This window comes from Egretta garzetta, unplaced genomic scaffold, assembly GCF_000687185.1.
Source record: "Egretta garzetta isolate BGI_Z169 unplaced genomic scaffold, ASM68718v1 scaffold70, whole genome shotgun sequence".
Lineage (NCBI taxonomy): Eukaryota > Metazoa > Chordata > Aves > Pelecaniformes > Ardeidae > Egretta > Egretta garzetta.
Window position 1 is genome coordinate 4,297,789 of NW_009258539.1, and position 16,586 is coordinate 4,314,374.

General features: G+C 36.0%; 1 protein-coding gene across 1 annotated transcript in view; it reads left to right on the top strand.

Annotated features, from left to right (window-relative positions):
- DMD (dystrophin) overlaps positions 1 to 16,586 on the top strand; it is a 1,215,125-nt gene that overhangs the window by 475,297 nt on the left and 723,242 nt on the right. The window contains 7 exon segments of the mRNA XM_035901725.1: positions 1,213 to 1,326; positions 2,829 to 2,984; positions 5,377 to 5,547; positions 7,976 to 8,158; positions 9,697 to 9,831; positions 10,591 to 10,734; positions 16,330 to 16,335. Coding sequence (XP_035757618.1) covers positions 1,213 to 1,326; positions 2,829 to 2,984; positions 5,377 to 5,547; positions 7,976 to 8,158; positions 9,697 to 9,831; positions 10,591 to 10,734; positions 16,330 to 16,335 — 909 coding nt within the window.

Sequence of the window (16,586 nt, forward strand, 5' to 3'; positions counted from 1 at the left end):
TTGAGTACCTCAGCCTTCTCCTCATCTGCTGTTGTCAGTTTGCCAGTCTCACTCATCAGCGGGGATACGCTTTCTTTAACCATCCTTTTCCGGCTGATATACCTGTAGAAACCCTTCTTATTATTCTTTGCATCCCTAGCCAAGTTTAGCTCCAGCTGCGCCTTGGCCTTCCTGACCCCATTCCTACACAACTGGGCCACGTCCCTATGCTCTTCCCAGGATGCCTGTCCCTGCTTCCACTGCCTGTGCAGTTCCCTCTTCCTCCTTAGTTTGACCAGCATCTCTCGTCTCAACCATGCTGGTCTCTTCCCTTCTTTGCCCGATTTCTTACACCTAGGGATCAAGAGCTCTTGCGCTCTGTGGATCACATCCTTAAAGATCTGCCAGCTCTGTTCTGTTCCCCTGTCCCTGAGGACCATTTCCCAGGGAGTCCTTCTGACTATCTCCTTGAGGAGCTGGAATTTTGCTTTTCTGAAATTCAGGGTCCTGACCGTACTTTGTTCTTCCCATTTCCCTCAGGAGCGTGAGTTCTACCAGCACCTGGTCACTGCAGCCCAGGCTGCCTCCGATCTTGACATCTCCAACGAGCTTGCTTGCATTGGTGACCACCAGGTCCAGTATTTCATCCCCTTGGGTAGGGGTGTCTATTACCTGGCTTAAGAAGTTGTCCTCAGTGCATTCGAGAAACCTGCTGGATTGCCTACAGCTTGCCATGTTGGTTTTCCAGCAGATGTCGGGGTGGTTGAAGTCCCCCAGCAGGACAAGAGCAGGAGTTTTTCTTTGTGTTCTGGTAGAGAAATAGGCAATAGAGCTTGCAACTTCCAAAATGAACCTGTATTTTAAATTGAAGCACAGAAGGATTTGATAGGTGAGCCTGAATTAATTGCCAAGGATGAGTAGTCTGAAGCCATACAAGGAAGCAATGAACATGCATGCAGCATCTGATATCTGGAAGGCATAAAGGTGAGAGCCAGAAAGTTGCCTGCTTGTAGACATGTTAAACTGGGGCAGAAATGGTCAGAATGCAGGCTAAAGAGTCAATGACAGCCCTAGATAAAGTTTGTTTTGCTTGTTTGCTGTGTTTGTATTTTTCAGACAATTCAATAATCTTGAAATTACCTTGTGATGAGTTTTAGTCATAGTCCCAGGATGAATTACACTATTGCCAGTCAGGTTCTGTGCAATGCAATAAATTGTCTTTTTAATAAACAGAATGACACTAAAACACTGAAGAAGTGGATGGCTGAAGTGGATGTTTTTCTGAAGGAAGAGTGGCCTGCCCTTGGTGATTCAGAAGCACTAGAAAAGCAACTAGAGCAATGTACAGTGAGTATTACCTGCCTTCTTGACAATTATTCAGTTCTTCTCTATGAGCCTAGCTTATACAGAAGTTACACAAATTATTACTGTTCCTAAAAATAAATTAAAATAAGGGGCTTGTCTTCTGCAATGTATTTGAATCTCCTGCATTTGAAGGAAAATTATGTTAAAAAACAGGAAACTTTAATTAGAGAGGAGGCATACAGTGCCTATTTATAGCAGGAGCAAAACATCAAAGAGGGTTCTTGCAGCAAATAAGTTAGTAGCCTTTTAAGATAACGGTTTGTTTACTTTTTTGAGTTTACAAACATTGCATGTTACAAGATGTATAATCTGTGCCAGAAGATCTTTTTTTGTATCTATTATTCACACATGATTTACAAGCTTTTCTGACTGTACCGAAAGAATTTGCAGGTATGGTGAGTTATATGCATTTTTTTTTTTCACTAAACTTACAAGTTCCAGGATTTTGTCCCAGCTGAGTTTTAAAGCATCATGAAGTATTGATACTTCCATCACAGGGTTTACAAATTCTTCTGCCTGTCCCAGCAGAGTGTGTAAGTGCAGTGAATCTTGTAATCCATGGTAGTTCCTGTCTATATTTTCAGTGGTATTTACAAGTTCTGTAAATGTTCTGGCAGGATGTGTAAATATTATGAAACATATTGATCTTAACAGAACTATGAGCTCAGACTTTCTCTCTTACCCCTTATTTAAGTAAAAAGTGATTATAAATTATGTAGGACAACTCTTTATCTCTACAGAGTAGTAAGTTACATGTAACTCCTTTAGAATCTGTCACCTGAATTTATTAAGAGTTTGCACAAATATTAGCCATTACTGTCAAATATATAATAAAGCTACAAAAATCTTCATCATCTTTTATATGTTTGCACTTCCAACCTTTTCCACTTTGTGGGAAGCCCAGGTAACATCTGCAGTGTTGAAGAAGGCCTCGTAAATCAAATTGGAAGTGGCAATGTAGAACTACCTCAGGGCTTAAATAATATTCAGCCACAGATAAAATTCTAATAACTGGACATAATCAGAGAATATCACCATTCAGATTATTTTAAGGAAGTTATCAGGTGAATTACCAACCCAAGAGTAATGCTGGCATAGCTAATAAGTTGGTTTCAGAAATAATTTTCCACTATTATGATGGGATGCTCTTTCATAAATGTGAGCAAAAGCTCTAGGCATTGTAATAGATGTAATATATGTAATACAATGTTACACGTGTGTGTATATATATAGTATATACATAACATTCAAAATTTGCATAATATATATTTTGGAAATGAACTTCATCGGATATAGCATAGCTTACCACACTACAGCGGCTCATTCCTTTTTTATTTACTTTCATAGTTAAGTTGATTATGCTCAGTTGACTGGAGATCAGGACCAAAGACATGTCAGAATCTCATGTAGACATGTTTTGATAGAGATAGCGTATCTGAAAATCTGTGCGAATTCTGCTTGCCTAACTTCTGCTATTCCTTTAGGCTTTAGTAAATGATATCCAGACAATCCAGCCCAGCCTGAACAGTGTTAATGAGGTTGGGAAGAAAATGAAGAGTGAAGCAGAGCCAGAATTTGCTTCCAGAATAGAGACAGAACTGAAGGATCTCAATGTTCAGTGGGAACACATTTGCCAACAGGTATCAAGTCTCTTGCTGTGATTGGTTCATTTTAAATGAATAATCAGGTTTCTCATTGGCAGAATTTATCCTTCTATGCATATCCAGTAGATATGAAACTGAATTTAGATGTATTTGGTTCCCATTAATTAAACTTCCTGTTTAGAAATTTTATTTCACGTGTAGCAATGCATGTAAAGTATATTTCTTTATATTATAATACAATATCTTATTATTTTTGTAACAAAGTTACATACTAATATCTTAGACCTTAACAACAATTGTAATTTATGGCTCCTGCAAAACTAGCATTCTGAAAGTGATATATAGGCATTTGCCAAAAAATCAAGTTCTGTATTTAGTGTTAAATTTTCTTTTGCATCATTGTACTCGTGTCATTACTCTAGATGAAATAAGACGCTAAAGCAGTGAAGAGTTCAGGATTCAATAACTTGGAATGAAGAGTATGTGTACATATGCATGTGTGTAAATTACAGTCTCCGGTGATAACACGAATTTGAGAGAATGGGGCATAACAAGAAAGGACAGGGTGTTTTTTTAATTAAAGACATTCTTAATAAATAATTTTACAGATTAAGAAAGCTAAAAAATGCTATTTCACTGATGGAATTTGGATTCTTGTTCTTTATGACAGTTCCAAGGAAATATCTTTCATGTTGTATTACTTTTACCTTTTTTTTTCTACTTGCTCATTCTGTTGTCTACCTTTTTTAACGTTTATTTGCATAACAGTAAAACTATTACCTTTCAAGGAGGTCTAATGCTTCCAAAAGTTATTATTCGTCATTTTACATGTGAAAAATAGCCTATGTATATTTTTTTGATAAACATAATTATCAGAAAAGTTGATCTTTGAAATCTGAAGGACATTTTATTGATCCAGTTCTGTAGTCTTTCCCCTTTGACTAAAGTGGAGTTTTTAATTGCTGATTTTTTTAATAATTTGGATATCTTTATACTTCTTACAGAAATTTCAAGTAGTGTCTTATGGGTTTAGAAGTCTGGTACAGTTTTCTTCTGACTACCCTGAAAATCTGCCTGTAATAGTTCCATTCAATACACAGCACAAATTATTGCCTCTCAGTGGGCATTTCTAACACAACGTCTTTAGTAATAGCTATTAAAACACATGAATAGTAAATATAAAAATCAGCTTGGTCTGTGGCAATTTCTTGAAAGGATTTGGAAAAGTCAGCTTGAGTTGATATGCATGCAGTTAATATGACTGAGAGTGCTAAAATTTGGCATTCATACTCTTTCCAGGTGATGGGAGATTACCCTGTCTTCTGGTGCTGTGACTCGGGAAGAGGCAATTTTGCAGGGCTGCACATGGTTCTGCTTTTATACTTGTTGAACATCACCTTTGCACTGTTGCTCTGTTTTGTTCTGTAAACCAACATTTATGTAGAACAACATTCAAGTTTAACAGCCAGTCCTCAAGGATGAGTAACAAAACCAGTAACAGTCAGAAACTAAAACCAAATACTAAGAGACAGTTCCTTCTGATGTTACTGAAAATAACATTTACTGAAGTAGCATCACAGTGCAGGATGTTGGAGCGATCAGCTCTGCAAGCCCAACTCTGCAAAATGGCACCAATGCAACTGTTTCTGTTGAAGACTTCTTTATACCATTGAAAGAAGGCTCAGTCAATGGCTCATTCAGTTATGGACAGTTTTGATAGGTTGATGCACAATTCATATAATCATAGAATGGTTTGGGATCAAAAGGACCCTAAATATCATCTAGTTCTAGTTCTACACATGAGCTGTATAACATAAGTTATATGACCCCTATGTAGTGATTGGCAAAGGATTTAACAAAAGTATTTTTCCCTGTAAGGTAAATAGTTTCTTCCAGTAGGGGATTATTTTTTAATTACCTATTTTTAGGATATACACCCTTCTGAGAGATTCAATTATTATTTCATCAATAGAAGAAAATATGCACATTGCTGTGTTTTCTAGCAAGTTGCATTCAAACTGGTTAGAGCGTCATCTGATTTTATAGCTCAAGACCCTCTGGTTTCATCCTTGGATGCACTTTTAAGGTCTCCTGTGGTTGTTCTTTTTACATCTTTCAGAAGATAGTCCGTGGGTGATGTTTTTTTCATATTTGTTTTCTAATGACCTCAGCATATGGTATAGAGCCTTGTTCTAGGATGACTGAAAACTCATTCTGCACAGCAATAACTTGCCAAAAAAGGATGTATACACATGTGTAATACTGTCCTGATTACCTATTATTATCTATCTAATTACTTATTAACATCTGCCTAATTACAGCAATGTTATTAGTATGGGGTTTAATTTGGTTCTTTTCAGGCTAAAATATTGTCAAGTTCTTACAGTAGCCTTGTTTCAAGTATCATGTGAAGTTTTCTTTCTTATAGGCCTATGCTAAGAAGGCAGCATTAAAAGGTGGCTTGGATAAGACTGTGAGTCTCAGAAAGGATTTGTCAGAGATGCATGAATGGATAACACAAGCTGAGGAAGAATATCTGGAAAGAGATTTTGAGTATAAAACACCTGATGAATTACAGAAAGCTGTTGAGGAACTGAAGGTAAAAGATGAACTAATTCCTTGAGCTGTGTTTAAAGTTCTTTCTGAAGCTTTTGTTGTAAAGAAATTCTACACTTTCTTTTAGAAGGGGTGCCTTTTGAGATCTACTTGTTAGCCTAAAATTTAAATCAGTAGACAGCTTGAAGTAATTTCTATTTGGAGTATATTGGAAGATATTTAATCTTTCACAATACTGCATTGCTTTTTTTTTTCCCTCTTTGCTTTACTGGATACTTGATTTTGATCCAGCTTCAACATTCTTTTACTTAAGGATTAATTCCTAAGAATCAGGTGCCAGCAGCAGTTAACTGATAGAGTGAAATCAGTTTTATGTCTTCTTTTTATATTAGAGAGAGAGAAAAAAAAAAAAAAGATGTAGGGCTTCAGGATGCAGGTTGGTATGCACTAAACATGCATGATATATTATTGCTTTAATATAGCAATATAGGGACAGCATATTTTGGTCTCAAGTAAATAATGTTTCTTTTATCTTGGATGAATATGGCTTTTGGACAAAAACACTAATTTGTTATACATGCTCAAATATAATCTCACTCAGCCACTGGAGGTGGGCTTGATTTTTTATCTCATAGGTGAATTCTTTGGCCTGTGATATTCAGGAAGTCAGATTATATGGCCTTAACAATCTGTCCAACACTTTGTTCTCAAACTCTTCATTGTTCATAGGGTTTTGCCAGCATATAAGGATATCTGACCATGCAACTGATGATCTCTTTATTTACTGACAGAAATGGCTTGATGCCAGTCAGAATATATGGAATCTATGGAAATATATGGAACAAGTTTGATACATTGTAAATGAGACAACTGTATCAAAAGTAAACGTCTCCTCTAGAGAGACAGTTCTTTTTTAGTAATTAAATAATAAAAGTCACATTTATACATTGCACTGTATAATAAAATAGGTAAAATGTATATTTTTAGACACAACTCCATTATGGATTTCCCAGTGAATGTTCTCTACTTCCAGGTAAAGTACAGGTGTGTTCAAACTGGCACCTTGACCTATGCAGATAACCAGATTATTTGTCATGCATCCCTTCACCTGCCCCTGATGATCCTTTGCCCAAAGGCTTGCAGCCATCTCTCCTGTCACACAGCAGGCAAAATCTAAACCAGAACTCTTTGTTCATCCTGCAGTCCATTTCTTCCCACAGATAGGGAAGAAGAAAGCCATGAGGAACCTAGTAAACTTCCTCTGGCAATGGCAGCCTGATCCCAATTTATCTGTTTCAAGGACTTCCTCAGACCCAGAGAGAACAAAGGTTGTCAGAAACAAGGTTTTGTTGTCGTGTTTTTGGGCCAGGGAGTTCTCATCTTAAATTCCTGTACACACTGATGACACTATGTATACCATTACTCTGTTTCCAGTAGTGATATGACTCCAGTCATAGACACCATCCCATTATAGGTGCTCAGAGGAAACAAATATGTAAGAGTATGACATTCTCGTATCTTATTAATGAGATGGCATGACAAGGGAAAGTAGCAAAAGGTGGTTGAAGAAAGCTGGGAATTTGATTAATCCGTTGTTGTGGTTACATAGGCTAAAACAGGGAAAAGGTGGCAGGTTGATGGTTCCAGATCAGCTACATAGGATTTGTTAGTTACTGATTTTAATTCACCATCCATTTATGGTTCTCTGTGTCCGTCAGATCTTTGTATTTCCTATGCCTGCCCGTTGTTAAACTTCTCTGCCTAGGGTCTAACACAGAAAGTGCTGTTTGGGAGGATGCTCCCTTTTCACTTTGTCCTCTCTTCATGTTAGGTTAATGTTCACTGGCAGTGAATAATGGCACTGATTTTTATCTCTCTGTAAAGTGAGAGAATGAAATCAACATTAATGGTCAGATAACAGTGTGAAATATACACTGGAGAAAAATTATTTTCTCAATTTCTCCTTAAATGCAGGCTAATGACAGTGACAAGGAGAGGAAAATCAGCCAGAAGTATTTTCCTTTTTTTCTGTCTTGTTGCTTGTGATTGTACCTTTAAAACGGGGTGCATGAATTTGTAACATAACAGAAATTTGTGTCATTTGTGGTTCATAAGGTATTATGATAAATGTATTCAGAGCATTTCTTGGGAAAAAAGTAAAATACTGAAATGTTTTACTGTTCTGAGAGCACCAGAAAATTAAATAGTCATGAGAAGATGTTAAATTGTATTAAGTATTGTGTTTCGGCAACAAAATTAAAAAAAAAAAGTTTTTTGGATGCGTTCAAGATTTTGTTAGAAAGTCTGGGAATTAAATGGCTCCTGGTTGGTTTGTTTTTTTTTTTGTTGCCGGGTTGGTTTTTTTCCCCTCTGACAGAATTCTGTCAGAGAGAATTCTAATAGTTGTTAGAAATGTTTCCTTCTTAAACCAGGACTACAACTTTTTTTTTTCTTTTTTTTTTTTTTTCCAGAGAGCAAAGGAGGAAGCCATGCAGAAAGAAGTGAAAGTGAAACTTATTACTGATTCTGTGAATAATTTTATAGCAAAGGCTCCACCTGCAGCTCATGAGGCTTTGAAAAAGGAGCTTGATATTCTAATTACCAGCTACCAGCGACTCTGCAGCAGACTGAATGGAAAGTGCAAAACTTTAGAGGTTGGATATCTTGTCATTCATTGTATTTATAGCCCTTCTAACTGCAAAAGTAAGGTAGAGAGCAAAGACGTATTATCATATGGGATCATGAGTAGCCCAAGACTGTTCGTGCTTTATGAGCCATATACCAAATACCACATGGTATGAGCCATATACCTAAACTTCTTGAGAATCATATATGCTGGAGAGTCATATTAAAAGAGAAGCCTCAGACATGGCTCTTATGTGAGAGACAGCAATGGCTGCTTAGGATTCTTATCCCTCCTGAGATTAAACCAAGCATCTGGCTTCTGTAGCAACCTTGTGCTGTTGTCTTCACCAGCTCCTCTAGGTTTTTTTCTTCCATGGCTAAGGATTTTGATTAAATAGCCCTGAGGCTGAACAGGTGGTGTTATCTCAGCATGGGAACAGTGTTTGATCTGCTGGCAAGCTAAATATGTCTCATGCATTTTGAGTTGACCCTGCCATTTTGGCCAACTTCATTACAGATTCTTGCCATAGGACTATTTGCATATTACACAGTGGTCACAGTGAATTAGGTATGATTTTTTGTTGTGAACTAATTTACAATAACTTCATACAGGACAATTATTTACCTGGTTAAAATTTATCCCCCCTAAATTTCACTTTGGAAAATTCGGTGTATAGTCTAAGCTGGTAATCTATATTTCCCCTGATTATTGATGTTTGTTGTGTGGTAATATCCCTCTATAACCTCCTCCTAGATCAGACACTTATATTTGATATGACCAAAGTTAGGTGAGATGAATCGCGCTCTGGGAAACTTGATCTACAGACAGCCTAGTGCATCTCAATTATTGTAACTTCTACTAGCAAAGAAGGAACAATGAAAAGATGGTTTATGGAGAGTTTAATTGTTTTGCTTGTGTGCAAAGTGCCATTTTTATCTGCTTATTTAAGTATCTTCTGACACTGTAAAAATAAAATATTAGACAATAACTTAATTCCAGGAGAATAAGAACATAATTTCATTTTATAACATTATGTTTAGTACTCTAGCACTTAAGTGGTCTATAAATTGCACTAAATGTGGTTTAGAATTAATTTCCATAGAGATTTCAGTCAGAATTCTTGAAGGCTATGTTTTTAGACATTTGATGAATCTGTGCTTTAAGTAATTAATATACAGAACACATAAGCAACCTAACTACATCTTGTAATGAAGACATAAACTTCTAACATGAGTCTTTAAAAATTCTGATAATTTGAATATTTATTACAAGAAAATTTTACAGAAAAGTCTATGAAGTGGGTAATTCGTGAGACAGAAGATTCAATTTGGGTTTTACAGAAGTGTTAACTTTTTCATGTTTTATCTGTGGTTTTGCTCAGTTTAATCAAAATATTTTGGTTGTGCATTATATTTATTTGGAACATATAAATACTATATGGCACCATAACCATTAGATATCAATGATGTTATTTGGGGATGAAGGCTGCACTGTTTTCAATGTTTTAATAAGTTAGCTGTGAGATTTTTAATCTCAAGAAACTTCTTTTTTTTTTCTCTCCATCAGGAGGTATGGGCATGTTGGCATGAATTATTGTCATATTTGGATGCAGAAAATAAATGGTTGAATGAGATTGAACTAAAACTCAAGGCAACTGAAAATATCCAGGGAGGTGCAGAAGAGATTTCTGAGTCTCTAGATGTAAGTGCTGGCTTAAGCAACATCAAATTACATGTATTGATAAATCGTAAATCACATTACATTCAAAACAAACTATAAGTCAAAATTACACATGGGCAAGATGCAGAATATTTGGAAAGTCCTATTTTCTCACTTGATCCAGTAAATGAGGTTTTGAATTCAAATCCACCTGAGTGAAACAGAGTAATTGAATGTTATGCCTAATGTCATAGACATGTCACTTAGGTGACAGTAAGATACATGTTCTTAAAAAACATGGCCTCACTTAAGCCACTCCAAAAAATGTTGAAGACTTCAGAGAGAGCAAGCTTTCATCCTAGCGCTGCAATTCTCCATTATTACTTGATTTTTATTCATGGAACCTTTCAAATTTGTAGAAGTTAATACTCCTAGTGGATCAAAATATAAAACATTATCAAAATTGATAATGTATTTTTGCTGTTGAACTTCATCCATTCAGAAACTCAAACAAATTTTTTAAGTACACAAATATTCTCACTGAACTCATTGGGTGTAGTCCACATTTTTAAAATCAAGCACCCAATTTATTGCTTTGCAAAAAGTCTTTCTTGTTTTCAGTAATAATTAGTATGGAACATTTGTTGTCAAGACATAGGACATTGATATTTTTATCTTTTCTCTCGACTTTTATTGTGTATGAAATGTGAATTTTCTTATATTTTTAAAGGGAATTGTGATTGCTCTGTAGAATCTTATCTGCAGAAAGGAAAACAAACTACTTTTTTGACCTTTTTTCAGTCTTTGGAACGCTTAATGAGACATCCAGAAGATAATCGCAATCAGATTCGGGAATTGGCTCAGACTTTAACTGATGGTGGAATCTTGGATGAATTGATCAATGAGAAACTTGAGAGGTTCAATACTCGCTGACAGTCTAGCACTGTTAAAAAAAAAAAAAAAATTATTTTGTTGGTATAGTTCCTAAACAGTACACTAACAAAGACTTATTTTAGAAGTGGATGGTTTGCGTAAGTTGTGGTGGGCTAATTCCAGTAGGTAGCAAAGCGCCACATAGCTTCTTGCTCACTCCCCACGTCTCCTAGTGCAATGGGGGAGAGTATTGGAAAGGCAAAACCAAGAAAACTCATGGATTGAGATAAAGACAATTTAATAAGTGATAGAATAAAGGGGAAAAATCAAGTGATGCAAAACCAGTTGCTCGCCACCAGGAGACTAATGCCCAGCCGGTTCCTGAGCAATGGCAATTTTGGAAAAACTCCCCCTCATCCCCCTTTTATTGCTGAGCATGACTCTGTGTGGTACAGAATATCTCTCTGGTCAATTCACATCATCTGTCCTGTCTGTCTCCCTTCCCAACTTCTTTCCCACCCCAGCCTACGCTCTGGGAGGGGCAGAATGTTAAATGTGGGAAGTACAACATGAAGATGATGTGTGATATTCTGGAGACAATTTGGATGAGTATATAAGTAAAATATGTTAGAAATATATTCACTGCTTTCTGATTTAATTTAAATATAGACGAAAGAGGGTCAGGGAACAAAGCCCTCCTCCTTCCTTGAAAGCTTGATCTGATATTTAGTAATCAAATACTAATGGTGAGATCTGTATATGAATATAAGGGCCATAAAGAAACTCTTTCAATCATGACTCAGTCACACTGCTGCTTTATTGTATGTTTTCTACAACAAAATGTTTTATAATTTTTTCCACTGAAGTCTCACACACTTTTTTCATAGATTCCTGACACTGAATTTTCTGTGCTGTTTGTGTAGCCCTGTTGAAACCCAAACAGCATGCACTCTCCTTGCATAAAAATACATTGCAGGCACGTAATACTGTTCAGCTTGTGTTCAAGGTCGCTTCTACTTCAGACAGACTAATAGGCTATCCTAATGTGGTTAAGTTATCTATTTTTATTTGAATAATTGTGCAGGTAATTGTCAAGACAATAAGCTCATATGGGCAGAAACTGATATGTGAAACATTTATTCACTACTAATAGAGCAACCAAACAAAACCACTGCCATATGAATGATGCTGCGAGACAATACAGCATTACCACTGAGATAGTGATGCATTTTTAAAGGCAGATAATGGCTTTATGTTTGTATGCCTTATCTTCTTTAGTTAACAATGAATGAGTGTGTTCAGTTTGCTGTTGGACATCTGGGGCTGATCGATAAGCAACATAAAACCTATCTTTACTTTTCAAGGACTGATTCACTTACAACTCTATATATTGGATCTAAAAAATGCTGTTGCCTGAAGAACTTCAAGCTAATATTGCAAGTGGCTATCATCCCCTGTAATGCTGAAAGTGATTTACATCCTGTCCAGCAAACTTCAAAAATGTCAGCTAGATATTTTGAGACCATGCTTGCAAAAACCTGTATAAAACATTATTGTTCAGTTTTACACAAGATTCAGTTTTTGTTCTTGGGGACTGTCTCTTAATTTCTTTTAGGACTCCCCTCAAGACTATCCTTTGTTTCTTTCAAAGAGCACACATTCATCATTTGACACAATTTTTCTGTTTTGTTCTTCTCTCAAGAGGAGAAAGAATTCTTCATGCCCCAACTCCACGTGATTGCTTTGAAGGCTGCCAAGAGGGCTGATTTTACAAGCTCTTAGGCGTTATCTGTCTGCAGTGATAGCCTAAAGAGATAAGAAACTCCTCCTTGGTATAGTTTGCAGGTTTGGAATACAGATAGATAACAAAGATTAGTATCACTTGGGGGTTGAAAGGTCAAATATTTGTAGGCACTTGCTTTAAAAATGCACTGTGAAATATTACTAGAATTTGCAGAAGAATTAGTTCTAGCTTGGAGGGTATTAAAAATTCCTGGGCCCAAAATAAATGCTTTGAATGGTAGAAAGGTGTTTCTAGTTTGCATAAACACTAATCCACTCTGATTAAAAAAAAAAAAAACAAAACCAGAGATTAACACATTTACAATTTGATGCACAACATACATTACTTGTTGCAATGCATCTCAGAAACAACTGTTATAACACCAAGAATTTGGGTTAAATTTTAAAGTAATTTAAACAAGAATGAAATTCAAAGTTAAAATTTTCTAATTTTTTACTTTTTAAATTTACCCTGTGGTAACATTTCTTAATAATTAGAGAGCATAACTGAGCAAAAAAAAAAAAAAAGAGCTAACATATTTCTGCCTATTTTAACAGACCCCTTTCCATGAGCTGTAACTTATAGGCTAATTAATGAATTTGCATCTGCATTAGAAATACATATATCCTGTGGTAAAAGTACTACAGTTTTGGAAAGGTTTTGTTCTATTTTTCGCACAGCACAACTATTTAATACTGCCTCAGCAACAAAACTCTACTTGGTTTTAACCATAAAACTCTAACCATCATCTTGGTAACAGCACGTGTGACTAATGTCATTAAATACATGAAAGGTATTACTTAAGGAAAAAGTGACAATGTCTATAACTATAGCTTTATAATATTCAACACAAGAAAATGAGCTACAGTCATAAATAACTGTTTAAGCACTTCCAGCTTTCCTGATAGTTTGATCGCCTCTCAGTGCAGCCTTTCTCTTAATATGGCGTTTTATATGGATAATATGAAATGTTGCCATTTCCTGCATTTGCCATTGATCTTTGTTAAATTGTAAACAGATTTATGCACTACCCTATAACATAAAAATTAAATGTTATGCTTAATCATAAAAAATAACTAAAAATCTGTGAAAATCTGTAGAGATTTTAATAAAAAATTCAGTCCATAAATACTTTTATCTTTTCTCTTTCATTCTAGTAGTGCCTAAGAGCAGATTTTTTTGTTTGTTTTTATTTTCCTTGACAGCTGTCAACATTTCACTGGCTCAGAAATAATTAAAGAGTTGGTTATTTTCCTGAGATTTCTTATTTAGCAATTAACTGTCAGACACTTCACTTTAGAGACCAAAGCTTTCAGCTTTATTGACTATGATCTGATAGCAGACCTAGAGGTTCCTGTTAATGTCCTGAGACCCATTTATACACTGTGATGTTAAACCATCTATTTCTTCCACAGAGGAATACAAAACCCACAATCCTTCAGAGAAAAGAAACCCAAAACCCAAAAAACCTCAAAAAAACCCCAACCAAAACCTCCCAAAACAGAACACCATAAATTAAAATATTTTTATATTATAGGTATATGAAATTACAACTTTCACATGTCTTCTAAAAATATGCATATATAGATTTTCACACACCAGACATACGAGTTTTAAGGTCAAATTTTAAACTCAGGTTCACAGATGTAAGGGTGTAGTATTCTGCTCCTTTTTGTAAAGCCCTCTAATGCTTACCTCCATCAGTCGCTCTCTTTTGTACTAACAGAGAAGAAGAAGCCTCCTTCATATTGTGGCATTGCCCACAATTGAATTGATAAGTATTCTGCAATGCCAGTGATAGTGCTAGGGACCTGCTTAGTGAACAGGATTAAGTTTTTTAGTAAGCTGTTGTGTGCTGGTGAAATATCTTACGTTACATGAGTATAGTGTACCTTTTATAAGATTACTGTGAAAACTCTTTCATTCAATTTGTTGTGTGAACTGAACAGGATCAAGGCAGAGACTTGACTTCAGGGAAGCACACAGGACAGGGTCTGTTCCCAGTAAGCAATACTGACAAAAAAAATTAAAGCAGCACCCATTTATATCTGAGAAAATCACCACAACTGTGAAGGTGCCATTTCCCAGCCTTCAGCTGTGTGGTTCTACTCCCACTGCCAAAATAATCCCTCTCTTGTACCACTGCATTCACATCTTGGTCTGGTATTATCCATTCATTCATCTAGACTGTTTATGGGTTTTGGCAACCTCACTTGGAAGCTACAAAATGTCACACAGGTTCTCAGGCTGTAATCAAATTCTCCCTGAGGGCAATGAAAGGGGGGTGTTTTGTCTTTGTGTGAGTGTGTAAATATTTTGCGTGCACATAAAGATATCACAAGGATGCATATATAATCTGACTTCATATTTGTTTGAAAACCAGCCATAAAAATTCAGTCAGACTCAGGCAAGGATTTGTAATCCTGTCTTAACTTTATCTGTTTTAATATTTGATCAATGAGTTTGGAAATGTTTTCATTTTTCCAGTTGTATTCTAAACCGGGATTTTGATATATGTAGTTTCTGCTGATATCAGTACAGGGATGACAATTTTTCAATCACCACATATTTGTCATACAATTTTAAGACTTTTTATAAGTTTCCATGCAGTGCTAACTACTTCATTGCATGCATGCAGGCTGCTCCTGAGCCTGGCAGCAAATTTATCTATACTTAAGCAAGTGCCTCAATGTAAATAGTACTTAGAAAGGGTCAGTGTTTAACAAAGGTTCAAAGCTCCAGGTATTGCTATAAAAGTAGTTTTTCAGAAGGGCTTAGTACTGAATTTGTGTCCAGTATATTGAATTCTTCAGAAAGTGCAGGCACTTATTTTAATGACTAATAAGAATGGAACTTTCCCAGTGTCTTATTTTAAATGGTGAGTTTTTCTGAACATCAGGACACTGCAGTCCTCAGAATGAATGGACTATGCATGTAGGTTAGTCCTACCAGTTATCCAAAGAGATCAGTAAAGGCAGAGAGCTTTTTTATTGTGCATCCAGGACGTCCTTACCCATCAGCTGTAGAAAGACACTTACCCTGTTTCTGATCTACTGTGTCTTTCAATCTACTGTATAGTGATGCAAATGGAAAGGTAGAGAGTGACTGTGTCTTAGCCAGGCTTACAAATTAGTAGTGAGGATTGCCAAGGTAAATGGAAGCTGTGGTTTTTAACTCCGCTGCTTTGAACAGGCTGAGAACTTTGTGATATAAAATCTCAAATTGGATGAAGCTAAAAGTTATTGAAGTAGTAAGCCTTAGTACTGTACTGGGAAGTTACACTGTTTTAATGGTTCATCTGGTGGGGTAGTAATACCTTAGAGGTTCAAGTGCTTCCATTAACACTGACAGCATGGGTCCAATATGTAAAGCTGCTCAGTTCCTCAGAAGGTTCCTGAAACTGGCAGTGATACAAGATTATCTGATCAGCTGTTTTGAAATAGCACAAAGCAGCTTACAAACACAAATATAGTAAATACTGGCTGGATACCTGTCCTTTAACTAAGTCAAATAATTAGCAAGAATGCTTGCAAAAAATAATCTTTTTCATTTGTTAAATGTGAAGCTCTGTGAAGGAGGTACGATATATCAAGGATTCTCACTGAACTGCTGATATATTTTTGTTCAAGGCAAGAGTTCCATAATAGCTATGAAATCAAATTAAAGTATAGCTGTCTCACTGAACAGAAGAAGTGTGATTTGACTTGAAAAATGGCAGGACACCTAGCAATGTTATTTAAAGAGTGCTTGCCTTCTCCCTCCTCCTTTGATTCATGCTAAAGAAAGTCACTTTATTTTGTGGTCAGCGGTATGGCTAGGCTTGTACAGAGAAAAATTGTATTGCATTTGCGATTGTTGGTAGTTATTATGTGCTTTGCATAAAGCAGAAAGTCTGCTAGGCAGAAGCTGTAGTCTGAGTAAAATATGAGTCTGCAGATGGACACGGTGACAGATGGAAGAAAGGACCAGGTTATTTATGTCCTGGTAAATGCCATATTAAACTGTTATAAATAATAGTTAAAGCTAACCTCTTTATTTCAAGTGTTTAAATATACATGTGTTTTAAGGACAACTTGGAAGGAGTTTATTGTTCTACTTTGTTAAACCATGAAGGGTGCTCTTTTGAAAGGAAAGCATACTT